At 43.5% G+C, this 22,330-nt stretch overlaps 1 protein-coding gene across 1 annotated transcript; it reads left to right on the top strand.

Annotated features, from left to right (window-relative positions):
- The first annotated feature begins 200 nt into the window (after positions 1-200).
- Positions 201-4,979, top strand: LOC132888856 (ribose-5-phosphate isomerase-like). The gene is made up of 6 exons (XM_060924951.1): positions 201-204; positions 452-507; positions 599-658; positions 3,087-3,145; positions 4,413-4,481; positions 4,805-4,979. Exons 1-6 carry the CDS (start codon positions 201-203, stop codon positions 4,977-4,979), a joined length of 423 nt encoding a protein of 140 aa, XP_060780934.1.
- Positions 4,980-22,330: the final 17,351 nt, after the last annotated feature.

Raw genomic sequence — 22,330 nt, 5'->3', positions numbered from 1 at the left:
CTGCTACACCAAGCCCACTCGCATCTGGATAAGGGAAATGGCACAGTGAGGATCCTCTTCTTGGACATCTCGAGTGCCTTCAACACCATCCAGCCCCTATTGCTTCAGGACAAACTGAACAGGATGCGAGTGGACCCCTGCCTGGTCACCTGGATCTCCAGCTACCTCACTGACAGGCCGCAGTCACACTACAGCCCGCGATGGGTTTGCAAATACTTGGCGGCGACAAGTTTTGGTTTTTTTGCATCGCCACCAATCATGTGATGCTCAGTGAATGTTCTCCAAGTTTCGCGAGGTTTTTTTTGGTGTGTCTCCACCTCGTGAGTGGCCAAAAATATCATGAAAAATTTCAGTGCATGCAAGTTACCACTTACAACGCAACATTATACCTAAGCCATCAATTATTATTCCCACTGAAAAGTTTTCATATATAATTTTTTTTTCGTGGTAGCTGACCGAATACGCCAGGAGAAGTTGAACATTGTGTGCGTTCCTATGTCATTTCAGGTGAGTGCATAAAAATTACTTTGAAGCAGATGTAATACTAACGTTTGTAATACCTTCGAATAATGAATTGGCTGTCTCCTCTTTGCCTCAGGCTCGGCAGCTGATTCTGCAGCATGGCCTGTCTCTCTCCGATTTAGACAGACACCCAGATGTGAGTTAATCACAACCCAGGCTTGATAGCACCAAGTTTACACAAACATGTCTCATGCACTGCAGATAAGCTGAACCTCTGTTGGGCAAAATGCATTACAGTTTTTCTCAATTGCTAAAACACTAAACCCTATTGTCTGAACCAAATGCTCAGTTGCCTGAACCCACTGATTGAATCAATCACTCTTTTGGCAAAACCATAAGCACTTTTCACCTGTTTAGACACAACTTGCCAACACATTTTCATTGTGATGCACCCGTGCTGCATAATGGTGAGCACAGGTGACAAAAGTCAAACACAATTAAAGCACAGGTGTCACCACTTGAACACAACAACTCAAATTGATCACACATTTGGCTAATGATGTGAGGGAACATATAAGCCAGTTCAGAGAGCACTGGTTTGTGAGGCCCTACAATGGATAGAAATCTGAGAGGGAGAGGTTGTGTGAGTGGAGGTCGAGGTGGTTAGTGAAGACAAAGGACAGTAATATCTGATGAAATCAGAGCTACTGTGATTGACCATGTTCTTGTCCATAGTATGAGCATGAGGGAGGCTGGAGAAAGGGTACAACCAAACATTAGTAGATTCACTGTGTCCACCATAATCCGAAGATTTAGAGAAGAGAACAGGTAATTACCTTTTTTGGCATTATAGTACAGTATGTAAATGTTGACAGCAATTACTGTATGACATACTGTACCACAGTATACTTTAAGTAAATATATGTTTCAGTACATCACTGTACAAATGTACTGTAGTATTGTAATGGAGGGTTGGTCTAACTGTCTGTAGGCCTAGTATTCCATGTATATTTTTTTTGTAACTGCATGTTCTCTTTTTGTAGAATTGAAAGACTGCCATATGGGGGTGGGAGGACAGGTATGTTCTCCCCACACCAAGAGACCCTAATTGTTGATATGGTCTGTAAGAACAACGCTGTTAAACTGAATGAAACTGAGCAGAAGATCATTGAGGGCCATGTAAATTTTGAGGGTATCAACAGTGTTAGCCTCTCTAATGTTGATCGTGTCCTCAAGTGCAACAGACTGTGCATGAAACAGCTGTACAGAGTGCCCTTTGATTGCAACTCGGAGTCAAAGAGCAAAGATTCCAGTATGTACAGGTTGGTATATATCCAGACACATTCAATGTTTATTACTCTAAGTAGTGATTTACTGTAGTGGCCTAAGTCACTTTTTCTGTATCACTTACAAAACTATATCTATTTCTACAGAGGGTTTTTCAACTGGATGCAATGGAAAGACCCCATGAATACATCTACATGGATGAAGCTGGGTTTAATCTCACCAAAAGGAGAAGGAGAGGCCGTAATGTGATTGGCCATCGGGCCATTGTTGGTGTCCCTGGGCAGCGTGGTGGCAATGTCACATTATGTGCTGCCATCAGCAATCATGGGGTTGTCCACCATCATGCCAACCTGGGGCCCTACAACACTCACCAGCTCCTCATTTTCCTCAATCACATGCGAGATGCTCTGTTAGGGCAGCAGGATGAGCATCCCATCTATGTTGTTGTTTGGGACAATGTGAGTTTTCACAGAGCCCTCCAGGTTGGAGGGTGGCTCAATATGAACCAAGGTTTTATCAATCTTTGCCTTCCACCGTACTCCCCTTTCCTAAACCCCATTGAGGAATTCTTCTCCTCATGGCGGTGGAAGGTATATGAACGCCAAGCCATGGAACTTGCCTGTGGTGACATAGGTGTGGAGGCATGCCAAGCCTGGATACGGCATGCCCCCCCCCGGGTGCCTGGCTAGACAAAATGTGGCCTGTGATGTGGATGAAGTCCTGTGGCCTGACCCAGTATGGAGACATGATGCTGTGGCTGAGTAATGAACTTATTTGTATATTTTTGTACTTTATTTTTACATGGCCTTACTGTACACAAGTGGCAAATGCACAAGATTTCTGCTTGTGCATTTACATGTAGCACTTAAACAGAAATCTTGTTTTTACGTCTTTTTGTACAAGTGCTAAATGCACAGCTTTTTTTTTTTTTTTTTGCAACATGCATTTAGCCTACAGTGAACAATACACATTTATTTCTCCAGCTTCATGTCCTGAGCATTGTGTTTTCTATTTTTCTGTGTAGTGTTTAGTGACTGCTCAGTAGTGTTTTTAATTTTGATTGACTCAGGGCACGATTTGACAACATGGTTCAGTTTTGAGCACGGGTTGAACTGTTTTGAGGTGAAAGTTTGGTTTTGCAAGAAGAGTCTGAGGTTTTGTGAATGTAGCTTGAAAATTGGGTTTTGTGTTCAGTTTAGAGAAAAGGAGAGCAGCTTTCAAGAAATGTCTTAGCAATCAAGAAAAACTGTAAAACACTGCTATAAGTCAGTGTAAATATAGACTTTTTTTTTAAAGTTTCTAATGAAACTGATTAATTGTGTGTATGTCTCCTTTAGCTGGATGTAGTGATCGATGGAGCTGATGAAGTGCATGATTCACTCACTCTTATTAAAGGGCATATTCTGGACCAATTTTTTTTTCTTAAATATGAAAGCATGTCCTTTTACACACTCCTCCAGAAGGGTAATTTTGCACAAGGCCATCTGTCTACAGCAGAGAAAAATAACAAAACGCGTCTGGAAAAATCCCAAGGGAGTCTGGAGCCAGATTCGTGATGTTATCTGCGGAAGCGCCAGCAGGCTGCGCGAGCTTTGCACAGTTTCAGTGCACAGCCTGTGTAGACCAAGCGCTCCCATTTCTCTCTCATTGTCCGGTCTTTTGGAAAATGATGAGTACTAATCCCATCAAGATTGGTGTTGCTACACCCTCCTATGATACATCTGTTAACCATTTTAATAATTACGTGATAATGGAGAAATTTACAGAAAACCACCAGGTCGTTTTCTCATAAACAAACCAGCGCTGACGTAGGATTCAGAGGGAGGCGTCCCGCACGCGACGTCACGAAAATCAATGTTTGCTGGGAAATACAAATGCAAAGTTTTTTCAGAAGCGGACCAATTCGCCTCAAATGGCTTGATTTCAACTGAATTTTTCTGGTATTGCACAAGGTAAAAAATTGCAGGGAATGCAGAATGTTACAGATATTTGACCAAAGTTTAATATAAAATAGGAGAATTACATTGATCTTACTCCTGAATTTACCCGTGATATCCCCTTTAAAGGAGGCGGGTAAGGAGCATGAGATCATCTGTTGGCTGCAGATATTCCTGTTCGTTATTTTGATGGATGCAAACATTCATAAGAGGTTTAAAAAAAAAAAAGGGTAAACCTGTCAGTTAAGATGGTTCTTAAATTGAGGCTGTGAAGAACCACTTGAAAAGTACTTAAAATAAAGATGGATGTGTGTGTGTATGTATGTGTATATATACACACAGTATATTAATATAGTCACTAATTTTAAGAAGGGGGGGGAAATCTCAATGTTTTTGCACACAAGCTATTTTAAAACTCCATCAGCAACTCAACGTCTACACACGCGCATACGTCTTGCATATGACACCCACATTACATGAATTATTTAATCAGGTAATGAAATGGTGTAATGAAATAATTCATGATGCCAGGAGTGTAATGTAGCCTGGCTGGAAAATGAGTCATCCTTTATCTACTTCTTGAGAACCGCATTCTAGTGCTTGAAAACTTTCTGAAAGTCCTGGAATTTGCATTTTATACAACCATTTGGGTGTTCTATCCGTATCCTAAAGCTGTTTTGATACCAAAATAACTTTCTCTTCCTCCCTCGCTTTCCCAAACTTCAGAGGATGCTTGACTCAGGAGAAAATCGTAGCCGGCTGTGCCAAACACTTTGTCGTCATTGCTGACTTCAGGCAAACAAGCGACGCTTTCTCTCAGGAAATTAACGTAAACCATAAGCTACAGTATTTATTGTGCTAATCAATACAATAGATCAGTCATACAGTCAGTGTTGCTGAGTGTTGGAAGGAAACTACAGCTTAGTTTTAAACTGAATAAGCAAAAACCTTAAAGCCACACAAAACGTAAACTCCTTTATACTGACGGATAATATCCATACAAGACATGTTCATATTTGTTCCTGTATACTGTACATAAAGCCCCTGGGCGCTGATATCTTTAATCCATACAAAGTGGTGCTGAGCAGTGTGTGATTACTCATTTCCTGTGTGGACAGGAAGGATTCAAAGGCACTGGGGCAGCAGTGGAAGAAAGGCGTGCCGGTGGAAGTGGTTCCTATGGCGTACGTGCCCGTGTCCAGGGCCATCACCCGGCGCTTTGGTGGGGAAGCTGTGCTGAGGATGGCGGTCAGTAAAGCGGTGAGACGGTGCACAATGATCAGAATCATGTAGTGCCTTGTGAATGAGAGAGCAGTATTTTCCTCACTGTGATCTGGTTCACAGACAAGTGCTGATTAAATCCTGGTTCATACTTACCATGTGATGTGTGTTCACACTCGCCTTCGTACCTAATGTAGTGCAAGATTTAAAAAAATATATCTCCACACGTCAGACCCGAAACATCCCTGTCCAGCTTCGAGTAATTGAAAGATTTCCTGCCAGCTGTTCTGGGACACGTACAGTGGTGTTTGTTTGAAATGTTGTTAACTCTTGAGAATTTTCTCTGCTTCTGCATAAATCTGACTCTCAGATTTTCACACAATTCCTCAAAGTAGATGTAGAAAACCCACATAAACAAATGAGACAAGTCTATTATACTTGGTCATTTATTTATTGAGGAAAATGATCCAAAATTACATCAGTGAGTGCAAAAATATGTGAACCTTTGCTTTCAGTATCTGGCATGACCCACACCCTTGTACAGCAATAACTTAATTGTCAGAGATGAAACGTAGAATATCAACTTTATTGTCTAGAACAGGCCTATTCAAATAGCAGCCCAGGGGCAAAATTGGCCCGATTGAAATTTAATCCGGCCCACGTCAGATCTAAAAACACACACACACACACACACACACAAAAAAAAATCTACGTATCTGCCGCGGCGCACAGTTTTCTCTACCGCTCTGGCACAGACCAGAGTACAGGTCGTCTCCATGGTGACAAACACTCCTTCTCGCGATGTGACACACTCCATGCAGCTACAGCAGTGGCCACATGGCGCTGTCCAAGCAACATCGCAAAGTTGACAGAGAAAACCGTTAATTTCAAAGCAAATGGACTGAAAAGTACTTATTTACTTTGCCAGCTACGGCAAGTGATAGACCTGTGTGTTTATTGTGCAACGAATCCATAGCTGTGGCCAAAGAGTACAACATGAAGAGACATTTTACAACAAAACATGCTTCATTTTCTGAGCAATACCGAGAGGGCTCCAAGGAGAGACGAAGGAGAATAGACAGACTGGTAACTTCTTTTGAACAAAGTCAGCATGCAATTGGTGGCTTTTGTACAGAACAAGAGAGAGCTTTTATTGCATCTCTACGAGTGGCGTGGATACTGACAAGGAAAAAAAAAGAGACCCTTCACCAAGTCGGAGACTATTAAAGACTGCATGCTGGCGGTTGTTGACGAAATGATTGTTGACCAAAAAATGAAAGACAACGTGTCCTCATCTATTAAAAAAGTACCACTGTCAGACACCTCAGCTCTTCAAGTGGATCTACTAGCAAAGGATGTATTTGATAAACTACTGGAAAACATCCAAAAAACGGAGCTGATGTCCATTGCTATTGACGAATCGACAGATACAACTGATGTGGCCCAGATGTGCGTTTATGTAAGGTTTTACGATGGAGTTCGCTTTCATGAGGAGCTTCTGGGACTCATTCCACTGGAGGGACATACGACAGAAGAAGTACTGTTTCAAAATGTTGTTGCGTTTCTCAATGAGCATAAACTGGATTTACAAAAGGTTTGCTTGCTATTAACGGATGGAGCACCAGCTATGCTCGGAAGAGTGCAAGGACTAGCAGCCAGACTGTCAGCTGTTGCACCTCAGATGCAGTTTTTACACTGCATTATTCACGAGTCTGTATTGTGCGCGAAGCTCAGCGGTGAATTAAAAAAAAAACACTATGGACACTGTCACAAGCATTGTCAACTTTATCCGCTCAACCTCAAGCCTTCAGCATCGTCTTTTCCGTCTGTTGCTTGATGAGACTTTTGCTGAGCACACTGACTTACTGGCTCATTGCGATGTCCGGTGGCTTAGTAAAGGAAAAGTTTTGGATCGTCTCTGTGATCTCCGCAATGAGGTTATTTCTTTCCTTCGCACATGTAAACACAAACGAGCGGCTCATTTCTTGGAGCGCATGCTTGATGAACAGTTTATGGCATATGTTCACTTCCTCTGTGACATTTTTGGACACTTAAACTCGCTAAATTCAGAGCTACAGGGGCGAGAGAAACGTACTGCAGATTTGGTTGAGAGATTGTGTGCTTTCAAAACAAAGCTAAATGTCTTTGTGTCTGACCTAACCACAAACAAGTTGATGCACTTTGCACACCTTCGTACATTTTTGAGCAGTACGCCAGGGGCACACGTCATGTCAACTATGATTGAATTAATGACAAAACTGACTGAAAACTTCAGTGAGAGATTTCAGGGCTTTAGTCTCCCAATGGAGGTTATGCAGTTTACTCGCGATCCATCCTCAATAAACCATGACTCAAACTTCATTGCAAAAGTTAAAGATCATGCCTAACATTGATAGTGCTCTTCAGCCAGAAATGATTGACATCCAGTCTTCACTTGCTTTGAAACTGCACTTGCAGTCTGAAGGTCCAATAGACTTTTGGTGTAACCATATTAGCCAGGCAAAATACCCCACAATTAAGAAAGTAGCTGATACTGACAATGTTTGGATCCACCTACACATGTGAGTCTAGCTTTTCTCATATGAATGCAATCAAAACAAAGGCACGTTGCTGCCTGAGCAATGAAGTTATTCCAGTGCCTGATAATTGCACTTACCACATGAGCCAGATTATGTTAAAATGGCAAGAGCAAATCGCTGTCACTTCTCCCACTGAGTCACATACTCTCACTGAGAAATAAGGTAAACTAAATTAGGAAAAAAAATATTTTTAGTAGTTAGTTTTCATCAAGAGTATGTTTACAGCACATATTGTTTTAATTAGCAGATTTGTACTTACTTACTGTACACTTGAAATGTTGATCTAGTTTTAAAATGTGTACTGTTTTAAAGGGATATTTCAGGGATATTTGAATGTTATCACCCCAAATAAGATTTGATACTTGAAACTGCAGTTGCAGTTTGCACTTATGGCAGTTTTATTTTGATTGTCTGAATTTGTTATATAAGCTATTACTTATGTTTACTGTTTTAAGGGTAAAAGCTGTGTATATTTCTCAATATACTTGTTATCCTCACCCCAAGTCTTATGCAGTACTTGCATTTGCAGTTTTGCACTTAGGGAAGCTTTTGTTGTAATCATTACAACATGTTGTTGAATGTGTTGAATGCTTTCATAATAAAGGAAAGGAAAAGAGTAATGTACCTTATTTTATTTCATATATTATGTACCTTAGTATAGTATATTTTAATTGCCTTTAGCTGATATCAATTTTATGTCAATTGTCCGTCCGGCCCTCACAAATTTTGTAATTTTCTAGTTTGGACCCCCTGCAAATGTATTTGAATAGCCCTGGTCTAGAAGAATGACCCAAAAAGCAAGTTCAGTCTTCCTGGTGTCTAATTTGCACCCTAAAATTGAATAAAATGGTTAAAATATACTGGTTTGCGCAAGTACTGAAGGTTTGTTTACATCTCACTTATGCATACTTACACCGACAAGGGACCGTTGTCGTGACATCATTCCAGGCAAACAGATCGGGAGCAGCTCTGTGTTTACTTGCGAACTGAGTACACGTGTACGGACTTTGGCTGTGAGAGGTTGTGTAAAATGTCTGAAAGCGATAGAGATTTTGAAGTAGGAAGTCTCCAAACTGAATATCGAGAGGTGAAACCATAGATGTATGAACCTATGGCCGTTGCGAAGCAATCGGTGAACGTGGCTCACTGGTTTGACCGTGCGGCCTCGGAATTGGACAGCGACTCGGCCGACTCTGATCGCAGTGACCCCGGATCTCAACAAGACTCGCGCCCAAACGATTTATCCTGGTAGTTGTGATAAATTCTTACTTTCGTCGTAATACTAAAAAAGAGCCCCTTTGAAGAATAATTAAACCGCCCTCCCTAGTGGATATAGGTAATGATTACTGGACAGTGCGCCGGTAGGCCACATTAGCCTGCCATCCGCGGCATTATACTATTTATAGCCTTCTCTAAGCGAGGAAATATCCCTTTGTCTCATTTCCACAATGATTGTACAGGATCACTCAGGATTCTTGACTTGTCCATTGCAAGCAAAAAGTAAAAATGTTTACCTCCAATCTTCTCCTTTTTGACTGAGCGTTGCTGCTCCATTTCATCTTTGACTGCTTGATTTTGTTTCATGCGCACAATCCACTCTCTCCGCCTCGTCTCCTCTTCTGGAAAAAGCCAATCCACTCTCCCTGCTTCTTCTCCTTTTTTGGAAAAAGGTAAAAACTTCTTCCTGAACTGGTCCCTTTGTTACAGTTCACTGCACAACAATAAGGCATGGGGTTTTTCTTTGGAAATTCCTGAACGCACATCTGCACTCAAGCCGAACGGCAATGCAAGTAAAAAAGAAGTGGACTCAACTCAAGCGGTTTGTTTGTCCTGAATGACATCACGCGCCGAGTTGTCACGAAAATAGCTGAACAGAAATTCGCCGCGATCCGCACTAACTTATTTTAATTATTACTTATTAACAATACTTCTTGGGACCAGAAGAAAATTACAGAGGGTTTTTTAACAGATAACGTTTCAAATGTGCTTAAATTGAAAACCGTTGCCTATGAGCTTTAATGTTCTGAGTAACTGTTGATCAGTGCTGCACATCAACTTGGAGGAATTTCAGCCCAGTCCTCTGCACAGAAACGGCTTCAGCTCTGGGATGCTGGTGGGATGCTTCCTCACATGAACTGCTCACACACTTCTATTGGATTAAAGGGGAACTGAAGTCATTTTTAAACTTGCTTTATTTCTTAACGTGTTATTCAATTATGTTTTCATTAACCTTATATCGTGACTCGTATTGGCATATTATATTACACTTATCAACCTTTTTGGTTTTTAGCCGTGTTGAATGTAGTTTGTATGGTTCACGGCAGGCGTCGCTTATCTGCGCGATCTTCACGAGACTTGGGCGAGACGTGACGTGTCGGTGCTGACATTTTGAAAACTGTTTACATAGCGGCCAGATCGCCATATCATTCCAATTTAGATTAATTTTGAGATTTGCAGCTTCATCAGTGAGGGAGTGTCAGTCCTGCGCGCTGTGGCGCGTGCACCTGAAAGCGCGTCTCGGGCTGCGCGTGCGCTGTGAACAAGGCGTAGCTGAGCTCAATTAAGGAACTAGTATGTGTTTGCCGATTTAAGGACTGTGCTGATGCATCGCAAAGTATTACGAGACGCATTACCGAGCCTTTCTACCCGTTGTCTTCATGGGTGCAGATCCCGGGGGGAACATGCCCCCCCCCCCCCCCCCCCAATTTCTGAAAAACATGAATTGTCCCCCCCCAATAAAAATCCCCTAAATTATTAAAAATTGTACAAACAAATGTATTTTCAGGGCGGCACGGTGGTGTAGTGGTTAGCGCTGTCGCCTCACAGCAAGAAGGTCCAGGTTCGAGCCCCGTGGCCGGCGAGGGCCTTTCTGTGCGGAGTTTGCATGTTCTCCCCGTGTCCGCGTGGGTTTCCTCCGGGTGCTCCGGTTTCCCCCACGGTCCAAAGACATGCAGGTTAGGTTAACTGGTGACTCTAAATTGGCCGTAGGTGTGAATGTGAGTGTGAATGGTTGTGTCTATGTGTCAGCCCTGTGATAACCTGGCGACTTGTCCAGGGTGTACCCCGCCTTTCGCCCGTAGTCAGCTGGGATAGGCTCCAGCTTGCCTGCGACCCTGTAGAAGGATAAAGCGGCTAGAGATAACGAGATGAGATGAGATGATTCCCTGTGCAGTACTTTTTGAATGATGTGGCGAGCCTCTACGAAGTTGTGATTTATGGTTGCATGGTATGAGTTGCATACGGGCAAAAAAAAATAAAAAATCACTTTTGTGCCCCCCCCAATCCTGACATCGGATCTGCACCCCTGGTTGTCTTGATTTCCTGTTTCACGATCCTTGTGCCTGTTTCTTGTTCTTGTCCTCGCTTAGCCTTTGATGTGCTGTTTGCGCCTCGACCGACCCTGTTGCCTGTATTTTTGGTCTCGCCTGCCGTTTTGGATTGTTTGCCTGTGTGTATATTGTCTCACTGTATATATATTCTGCACTTTATTAAAATGTGTACTTCTGCACATCCGCCTCCCTCACATCTGTGACATGGAGATTATTCCATATGACTTCGAACCAACGTGGAAGAGTTGGAAAGACGACAGGATAAGGACTAGTCCGTAGCGCTGGTATTTACATCATTACTGTCGCACAATTAAAACGTGCCAGATCAGGCGGCTGGTGGGCTTTCAAAATAATAAATACATGTATGTATGCATGTATGTATTTTTGTGATAAAGCCATATTATACTGAGCGCATTTTCCACATCATCCTCACTAAGGTTTCAGACAGCACTACAAAATGGTGTCCCCACTATATAGTGCTGCTCTCCAGCCCGCGCTCCATCACCATGTCCGCGGTCTCCAGCTCCGCCCGGGACAGAGAGTTAAACTGCACAGTCCTCACACTCACAGCACTCAACATCAACAACAGCACAAGGGATATTCCCACGCTGCCAAAGCGAAGCCCCCTTTCCATTGGGACAAGTGACACATCAGTACACAAGCAATCCCATAACCGAAAATGTGAAATCGATTTAAAAAAATAACACTTTTAAAATAGCTTTGTACCCCTTACAAAACAAATCTAAACATTTTCCAGCAACTCTTCTTTCCCGTTTCTTGGCGTAAACAGACAAGTAGCCGAGGCACCATGTTATTGGCGTACTCGCTGCAGTCGGCGGTGCCTTAGTAACGGCCCGCCCACTCCGTATCCAAACACTGATTGGACATGCAAAATGGGCTGCTGCGCCTAAAGCGGAACAATATTATTGGTTGTTTTGCTGTCAGTCGACCCTGGAGACTTACGAGTAGTTGAACATTGAGGCAATGGTACATTTTAAGCTTCAACTGGGTGTTAAGTGTTTTGTTTAGGGCCGATAGATACAGACTGAGGCTACATCCACACGACAACGGCAATGAGATGTTATTTAAAAATTCGCGGAAACGGGATTTCCAAAGTAACAACGTTTTGTTTTTCTTTGTTTTGATTGTCAGGGTTAGAGTAGTTTGAGTGGAGGGAATATTCTGCGAGAGTATCGGCCGACGGCAGAGGCAATTCTAGAGTCTGTTGTGGCCCCAAGCAAAATTTTCCAGGGGGCCCTTCTGACCAGTGTTCATCACCAATATGTTATAAATAATCTGACACCAACGAAAAATGTATGAAACCAAAGTTTTTTAAATTCCAAATGTGAAAATACTGTGAAAGTCCTCAGGCCCCGACTCTCGGGGGGCCCCTGGGCCAGGGGGCCCCAAGCAGTTGCCTGCCTTGCCTGTTCACAAGCTGCGCGTCTGGCCGACGGCCTGTGTGGGTCTGGTAGACGATACACTTGCACATATTCTTTACCATGGCAGGGAGTCAGGGGGAAGATTGTTGGAGTATGGGTGACTTAGATGAAGATGACGGTAGTTGGCAGTTAAGGAAGATATATAAAGCTAAGCGGTTGAGGTACGGTAACGAGAGTGAGGAGAAATGGAATGTTGTTGTGAGATTTGAAGAGGGAGGAGTGAAAAATATGGATCCAATAAAGCTGACGAAAATAATTAAGAATCAGGTTGGGGAAGTTAAATATGCAAGAATTTTGAATGATGGCAATTTATTAATTGGATGTATATCTGAAGAACAGATTGGAAGAGCTGAACATTTGCAAGCAGTTGGGAAAGCAAAGGTAGTGAAGATTGTGAGAGTTAGTGATCAAGGAAGTAAAGGGGTGATTTATGGGATTCCTTTATCAATGGAGATGAAGGATCTTGTTAAACATTTAAAGGTCCCATGGCATGAAATTTTCACTTTCTCAGGTTTTTTAACATTAAAATAAGTTCCTCTGACCTTCTTAAGTCACCCCAGTGGCTAGAAATTTCATAATGTGTAAACCAAACTATGCCCAACATTTGAGAATGGCGCGTCAAAACGGCGCGTTGATGAGCTCTTCCCTTTACTACGTCAGCAAGGGAGATGATCCCCACGCCCCCCCTCTGGATTCCCACCCACTGTATGGATTGCCCACCCAGTTGTAGTGAGGAGACCATAGAGGACACAACAACATGGCATCACCTAAGCGAGCGAAACACGGAAATTGCGCTGTACATGGATGTGACAACACAGAAAAGAGTCTGTTTTTACTGCCGACGGGAGAGCCCCTGAAGACGCAGTGGCTTAATTAGGGCCCGAGCCCTATAGGGCGAAGGCCCTATTGTTCTTGTAAGAGTTCACTATTATTATTAGGGCCCGAGCCCTATAGGGCGAAGGCCCTATTGTTCTTGTAAGAGTTCACTATTATTATTCTTCTTCTTTATTTTTCTCCGCTGTTGGGCCATTTTCGGGGCACTTGCCATGGGCGAAAACGCGCGAAATTTGGCGCCACTTCCGAGAATTGCCACCGCTACTCAGAACCAAAAGCCCACACTTGGCCGGGGCTCAGGGCCTCTATAGCGCCCCCTAAGTCGTTGTGATTTTGGCCTCCCGCATTAAGGTGCCTGGTTGCCATATAGTTTGTAGTAGTGGCATGCCATTTGGTTCGCATATGTATCTCACTAAGCCGGACAAAAATGTAATGCCAATGCATTAGCCACGCCCAACAGGAAGTGAGGTAATTTCACTTTTGTGTGAAATGCATGGCCACGAAGACGGCGCAACTCCTCCTAGACCGTTCATAGGAATGTCACCAAAATTTATAGACATCATCTAGAGACATGGCTGACAAAAGTTACTAAATACGTTTCACGTAGGATAAACCGTTCAGAAGTTATACGTCAATCAATTTTCACTTCAAAATTTTACATGCTAAAAAAATCATAACAAATCTTCTAATTGCTCAACACTGCTCATACTTCACACCCTAATCACTCATTGGGCTTCTGACATGTTACCCAATTTCTGTGATATTTCGCCACTGGGGGCGCTATTTTTGGGCAAAAAATCCAATCTTTCCTCAAATTTGGTCAAACTTCACGGCCACCCTCTTACTACCTCCCATGTCATGTATACCACATTTTGGGAATTTTCGTCCATGGGGGGCGCTGTTTTTGGCCGACGCAATTTCTCCAAAACGGGTTTTTGGTAAATTATTCCATAATGCTTTTCCTTTACACCACTACCTTGTGATAGTGCGTTGCTGTTGTGGACACTTATTTTTCCATCTCATAATCACTCATGTACAGCATAGCGCCACCTACTGACATGGGAAAAACCAAAAAATTTATTCTTCAAAAATCTATATCTCATCTTCTGTTTACTCAATTGTCATCAAACTTCATACGCAAACTCTTCATAGCTCACCTGACATGTATGCCAAATTTTGTGCACTTTCGCCCCTGGGGGTGCGGGTTATGGCAGAAATGATATTGCAGCTTCTGATTTGTCAAACTTGGCAAGCAAACTCTTTACAAGACCCTTTTTGGGGCGCTTGCCATGGTCGACATCGCACGAAATTTGGCTCCTTTTTCTTAGACTCCCACCGCTACTGAGAACCAGAAGCCAAGATCGAGGCGGGCCTCAGGGCCTCTATAGCGCCCCCTAACTCATTGTGATTTTGGCCTCCCGCATTAAGGTGCCTGGTTGCCATGTAGTTTGTAGTAGTGGCATGCCATTTGGTACGCATATGTATCTCACTAAGCCGGACAAAAATGTAATGCCAATGCATTAGCCACGCCCAACAGGAAGTAAGGTAATTTCACTTTTGTGCGAAATGCATGGCCACGAAAACGGCGCAACTCCTCCTAGACCGTTCATAGGAATGTCACCAAAATTGATAGACATCATCTACAGACATGGCTGACAAAAGTTCCTAAATACGTTTCACGTAGAATAAACCGTTCAGAAGTTATACGTCAATCAATTTTCAATGCAAAATTTTACATGCTTAAAAATTCATAACCTATCTTCAAATTGCTCAAAACTGCTCATACTTCACACGCAAATCACTCATTGGGCATCTGACATGTTACCCAATTTCTGTGATATTTCGCCACTGGGGGCGCTATTTTTGGGCAAAAAATCCAATCTTTCCTCAAATTTGGTCAAACTTCACGGCCACACTCTTACTACCTCCCATGTCATGTACACCTCATTTTGGGAATTTTCGTCCATGGGGGGTGCTGTTTTTGGCCAACGCAATTGCTCCAAAACAGGTTTTTGGTAAATAATTCCATAATGCTTCTCCTTCACACCACTACCTTGTGATAGTACGTTGCTGTTGTAGACTCTTATTTTTCCAACTCATAATCGCTCATGTGCAGCATAGCGCCACCTACTGACATGGGAGAAACCAAAAAATTTATTCTTCAAAAATCAATATCTCATCTTCTATTTTCTCAATCTTGATCAAACTTGATAGGCACACTCTTAACAGGTCACCTGACATATGTGCCAAATTTTGTGAACTTTTGCCACTGGGGGTGCTGTTTTCAGGCAACAATTTATATCTCGGCTTCTGATTGGTCAAACTTGATCAAACTTTACAAAACAACTCTTCATAGGTCCCTTGACATGTATACCAAATTTGGTGAACTTTCACCACTGGGGGCGCTCATTGCGCTGTAGCAGTTGCAGGAGAGGTGTTTACAATCATGAGGCACCAGGAGTATGTTGTTTTGGTTGCCTTAAACACACATGACTTGTGGACCACTGGGGGCACTCATTGCACTGTAGCAGTTGCAGGAGAGGTGTTTACAATCATGAGGCACCAGGAGTATGTTGTTTTGGTTGCCTTAAACACACATGACTTGTGGGGAATGGGTAGGCAGTCGGGAGCAAGTGTTGTAGCATAGCGCCACCTACTGACATGGGAGAAACCGAAACATTTATTCTTCAAAAATCAATATCTCATCTTCTATTTTCTCAATCTTGATCAAACTTGATACGCACACTCTTTACAGGTCACCTGACATATGTGCCAAATTTTCTGAACTTTTGCCACTGGGGGCGCTGTTTTCAGGCAACAATTTATATCTCGGCTTCTTATTGGTCAAACTTGATCAAACTTTACAAAACAACTCTTCATAGGTCCCTTGACATGTATACCAAATTTGGTGAACTTTCACCACTGGGGGCGCTCATTGCGCTGTAGCAGTTGCAGGAGAGGTGTTTACAATCATGAGGCACCAGGAGTATATTGTTTTGGTTGCCTTAAACACACATGACTTGTGGACCACTGGGGGCGCTCATTGCACTGTAGCAGTTGCAGGAGAGGTGTTCACAATCATGAGGCACCAGGAGTATGTTGTTTTGGTTGCCTTAAACACACATGACTTGTGGGGAATGGGTAGGCAGTCGGGAGCAAGTGTTGTAGCGTTACATACAGACTAATAGATGTCTAACAGAAGACAATCCTATGTAGCTATAGCTTGGTGACTGATGAGGTAAATACATTAATTTGGTTGGGAAGCCATGGCATAAAATGTTCTGTCCATGACAACATCTCAGCGCACCATGTACTCTGTGTCCAATTCTGTGCTTTGTCACCATTGTGGGAGTAATGTCTCTTGCCAAAGAAGCTGTGGAAGGTATTTCGCGGGGACGCATGCCCCCGCCCCCCTTAGCCGCTGGCGCGAGGGCCCGTCGAGGCCGCTTGCGGCTTTAATTCTTCTTTATTTTTCTCCGCTGTTGGGCCATTTTCGGGGCGCTTGCCATGGGCGAAAACGCGCGAAATTTGGCGCCACTTCCGAGAATTGCCACCGCTACTCAGAACCAAAAGCCCACACTTGGCCGGGGCTCAGGGCCTCTATAGCGCCCCCTAAGTCGCTGTGATTTTGGCATCCCGCATTAAGGTGCCTGGTTGCCATTTAGTTTGTAGTAGTGGCATGCCATTTGGTATGCATATGTATCTCACTAAGCCGGACAAAAATGTAATGCCAATGCATTAGCCACGCCCAACAGGAAGTGAGGTAATTTCACTTTTGTGTGAAATGCATGGCCACGAAGATGGCGCAACTCCTCCTAGACCGTTCATAGGAATGTCACCAAAATTGATACACATCATCTACAGACATGGCTGACAAAAGTTACTAAATACGTTTCACGTAGGATAAACCGTTCAGAAGTTATACGTCAATCAATTTTCACTTCAAAATTTTACATGCTAAAAAATTCATAACAAATCTTCTAATTGCTCAACACTGCTCATACTTCACACGCTAATCACTCATTGGGCTTCTGACATGTTACCCAATTTCTGTGATATTTCGCCACTGGGGGCGCTATTTTTGGGCAAAAAATCCAATCTTTCCTCAAATTTGGTCAAACTTCACGGCCAGCCTCTTACTACCTCCCATGTCATGTATACCACATTTTGGGAATTTTCGTCCATGGGGGGCGCTGTTTTTGGCCGACGCAATTTCTCCAAAACGGGTTTTTGGTCAATAATTCCATAATGCTTTTCCTTCACACCACTACCTTGTGATAGTGCGTTGCTGTTGTGGACCCTTATTTTTCCATCTCATAATCACTCATGTACAGCATAGCGCCACCTACTGACATGGGAAAAACCAAAAAATTTATTCTTCAAAAATCTATATCTCATCTTCTGTTTACTCAATTGTCATCAAACTTCATACACAAACTCTTCATAGCTCACCTGACATGTACGCCAAATTTTGTGCACTTTCGCCCCTGGGGGTGCTGGTTATGGCAGAAATGATATTGCAGCTTCTGATTTGTCAAACTTGGCAAGCAAACTCTTTACAAGACCCTTTTTGGGGCGCTTGCCATGGTCGACATCGCACGAAATTTGGCTCCTTTTTCTTAGACTCCCACCGCTACTGAGAACCAGAAGCCCAGATCCAGGCGGGCCTCAGGGCCTCTTTAGCGCCCCCTAACTCATTGTGATTTTGGCCTCCCGCATTAAGGTGCCTGGTTGCCATGTAGTTTGTAGTAGTGGCATGCCATTTGGTACGCATATGTATCTCACTAAGCCGGACAAAAATGTAATGCCTATGCATTAGCCACGCCCTACAGGAAGTGAGGTAATTTCACTTTTGTGCGAAATGCATGGCCACGAAGACGGCGCAACTCCTCCTAGACCGTTCATAGGAATGTCACCAAAATTGATACACATCATCTACAGACACGGCTGACAAAAGTTCCTAAATACGTTTCACGTAGAATAAACCGTTCAGAAGTTATACGTCAATCAATTTTCAATGCAAAATTTTACATGCTTAAAAATTCATAACATATCTTCAAATTGCTCAAAACTGCTCATACTTCACACGCAAATCACTCATTGGGCATCTGACATGTTACCCAATTTCTGTGATTTTTCGCCACTGGGGGCGCTATTTTTGGGCAAAAAATCCAATCTTTCCTCAAATTTGGTCAAACTTCACGGCCACCCTCTTACTACCTCCCATGTCATGGACACCACATTTTGGGAATTTTCGTCCATGGGGGGCGCTGTTTTTGGCCAACGCAATTGCTCCGAAACAGGTTTTTGGTAAATAATTCCATAACGCTTCTCCTTCACACCACTACCTTGTGAAAGTACGTTGCTGTTGTAGACACTTATTTTTCCAACTCATAATCGCTCATGTGCAGCATAGCGCCACCTACTGACATGGGAGAAACCAAAAAATTTATTCTTCAAAAATCAATATCTCATCTTCTATTTTCTCAATCTTGATCAAACTTGATAGGCACACTCTTAACAGGTCACCTGACATATGTGCCAAATTTTGTGAACTTTTGCCACTGGGGGCGCTGTTTTCAGGCAACAATTTATATCTCGGCTTCTGATTGGTCAAACTTGATCAAACTTTACAAAACAACTCTTCATAGGTCCCTTGACATGTATACCAAATTTGGTGAACTTTCACCACTGGGGGCGCTCATTGCGCTGTAGCAGTTGCAGGAGAGGTGTTTACAATCATGAGGCACCAGGAGTATGTTGTTTTGGTTGCCTTAAACACACATGACTTGTGGACCACTGGGGGCGCTCATTGCGCTGTAGCAGTTCCAGGAGAGGTGTTTACAATCATGAGGCACCAGGAGTATGTTGTTTTGGTTGCCTTAAACACACATGACTTGTGGGGAATGGGTAGGCAGTCGGGAGCAAGTGTTGTAGCGTTACATACAGACTAATAGATGTCTAACAGAAGACAATCCTATGTAGCTATAGCTTGGTGACTGATGAGGTAAATACATTAATTTGGTTGGGAAGCCATGGCATAAAATGTTCTGTCCATGACAACATCTCAGCGCACCGTGTACTCTGTGTCCAATTCTGTGCTTTGTCACCATTGTGGGAGTAATGTCTCTTGCCAAAGAAGCTGTGGAAGGTATTTCGCGGGGACGCATGCCCCCGCCCCCCTTGGCCGCTGGCGCGAGGGCCCGTCGAGGCCGCTTGCGGCTTTAATTTTATTTACTTCAATAATACGCCGTCAAGTCTACCTAAGACGGTGTATGTTTGTCGGAAGCATTTTCCTGAGGAATGTTTCCACAACTTGGGACAGTACAGGGCAGGTTTTGCACATCAACTGTCACTGAAGCCTGGGTCTGTACCAAGCATCCCTGCCGCATCAGCAACAAACACCAAACAAGTAAGTCTATAACTGGTCGTTTTGCCGTGTTTTAAAATCAGTGCATTAGCCTAGCAATGGCTACATTAGCTGTGCAGCTAACCGCTTCCTGCAGTTAGCCAGGTAATCTGCGCTACAAAACTAAAGAGCATGCAGCATGCTCTGTTAAACTGAGTTTAGTCTGGAAATTGACTGTAACTTATGAGCTTATGTTTGACTATTGCTCCGCAATGCATGTCTTCTGTTGGATAAGCGATATGTTGCTGTAGTTGCTGCTTCTATCCTCTTTGGTTATGGAGTGTGTGTTCAAGCCTAGGGTATTATACGTTCGTAAACTACCACTCCGAACACTCTCACTCTCTGTTCTCTGTGTCACGTTGAGTTTACGAAAGGAGTCCGAGGGAGAACGGGGTTTTGTCTTAGCAGCGTGGCTACAGGCGCTGATAGCAGCGAGTATGTGTGTGCGCAGCTTGGTCAAGCCCCTCCCCCTCCCCCCATGGCCCGCTCCCACCCTCTACCCTTCCCCGCCTCCTGCTTCTCATTAGCAAAACGACGCACTGGGAAAAGCGCTGAAATGGGGCTTTCTCCCAGGAGGCTATATTTACATGCCGAGGGTTCATTTTGAGAAAGGCTGCGGATATAACATCCAGAAGCCTCCACGAGCCCGTTTAAAGCATCAACAAACCACCATGCCATGGGACCTTTAAAGGAAAAGTGTGATACTGTTCAGAGTGCAAAATGGTTGACTAGGGGAATTGAGAAAAAGGAAACTGAATCAGTTTTAATTCAGTTCAGTACTAAAGAGATGCCTACAGAGCTATATTTTGGGTATATGAGATATAGTGTGAGAGAGTTAATTCATAAACCAATGAAATGTTTCAAGTGTCAAAAGTTTGGGCATGTAGCTAAAATGTGTAAAGGGGAGAAAAGGTGTGCAAAATGTAGTGGAGCTCATGATTATGGGGAGTGTGGAGAGAAAACAAGACCTAAATGTTGTAATTGTGGAGGGGCACACAGTGCAGCTTACTGGGGGTGTGAAGTAATGAGAAGGGAAACAGAGATTTATAATGTGAAAATGAAGAACAAAGTTACCTATGCAGAAGTAGTTAAAAGGGTGGAGCAAACAAGGGTTAATGGAAGAAATGTCAGAGGGAGGCGGCACGGTGTTGTAGTGGTTAGCGCTGTCGCCTCACAGCAAGAAGGTCCGGGTTCAAGCCCCGTGGCCGACAAGGGCCTTTCTGTGCGGAGTTTGCATGTTCTCCCCGTGTTCGCGTGGGTTTCCTCCGGGTGCTCCGGTTTCCCCCACAGTCCAAAGACATGCAGGTTAGGTTAACTGGTGACTCTAAGGCTACATCCACACGACAACGGCAACGAGATGTTATTTAAAAAAATATCGCGTCCAAATGGGCAACGATCAGTAAAATATCAGGTCCATATGGCAACGCAACGCTTGCTGAAAACGATGCAATACACATGCCACACCTCTAGGGGCACTGTAAGACGGTCCCTTCGGAGACACCAGAACAATAGAAGTAAGGATGCATGCGCATAAACTATTATGCGCGAGACTTCATATTAGCCACAAAGTCAGGAAAATCTGTTCGTAAAATTACGTTATAATGACCAAATACAATGAAAAGTATTTTTCCAGTCTCACCTGTGAAAGGTAATCCCATGTGATCTCGTTTGGACGGTAAACCTGTTGGTACAGTTAAACGCAGCACATGAATGAGGCATCTTTATTCTCCGCTTTGACCTATCCAATATGGCGGCGAGGATGACATATGATTCTACGCGGAAGGCGGCGTCTTTAATGGTCCGGAATAAATTGAATGCTACACGTTGATGGATTAATTTGTTGTTCTACGCCCTTTTTGAGGAATGTATTGTAGGACTTAAACCAACATCTGAAGAGGTGAGATCGCTCCTTTTTTTCCCTATTTTTGCTGGCGGGATTGACTCTGCCCTAAGGGCTATTTTCTCTCTCTCTCTCACACTTTGCACCATTACACAATAAATATTCACAGTGAAAATATTTTGTAAGCGTGTTTCATGAACCAAGTTATAGGATTTGTTGACAACTCGCATCGAGTTCATTACACTTCTACCCGGCGTGAAGCACTGACAGTCATGTGGTTGTGACGTCATCATAAACAAATCCGTTCTACTCATCCAGATGACTTCGCAACGGCAACGTTGCCAGATCTTTGCACTCTGGAACCCGTTCTCAAAAAGATTGCGTTTTGGTCACCCAAAACGCCGGTGCCGTGTGGACGCCAGGCCTAAACGATAAGCAATTGTATCGGAGTCACCTGAATCCATTGCCGTGTGGACAGGGCCTAAATTGACCGTAGGTGCGAATGTGAGTGTGAATGGTTGTCTGTGTCTATGTGTCAGCCCTGTGATGACCTGGCGACTTGTCCAGGGTGTACCCCACCTTTCGCCCGTAGTCAGCTGGGATAGGCTCCAGCTTGCCTGCGACCCTGTAAAACAGGATAAAGCGGCTAGAGATAATGAGATGAGATGTCAGAGGGGAAGTAGCCACAGGGAAAGTATGGATGCAAAAACAAGGTTCTGTTAAAGAGAAGGAGAAAAAGGAGTGCGGGAAAAGAGGGACCTAGTTATCTTCATTGCAGGGGTGATTAATGCAACAGCTGAGGTTAAATCAAAAACTGAAAGGATTCAAATTATTACAAAGGCAGCAATTCAACATTTGGGTATGGCAGGTTTAAAATGGGAAGAGGTGCGAGATGGTCTTAGTGTGACATCAGCAAGCCAGGAAGGAAGTAGTGTAGGATGATCATATTGATTGTTACTTTTACAATGGAATGCAATGAGTTTGTTAGCA

This window comes from Neoarius graeffei, chromosome 7, assembly GCF_027579695.1.
Source record: "Neoarius graeffei isolate fNeoGra1 chromosome 7, fNeoGra1.pri, whole genome shotgun sequence".
NCBI lineage: Eukaryota > Metazoa > Chordata > Actinopteri > Siluriformes > Ariidae > Neoarius > Neoarius graeffei.
This window is presented reverse-complemented; position numbering and strand designations above follow the sequence as displayed.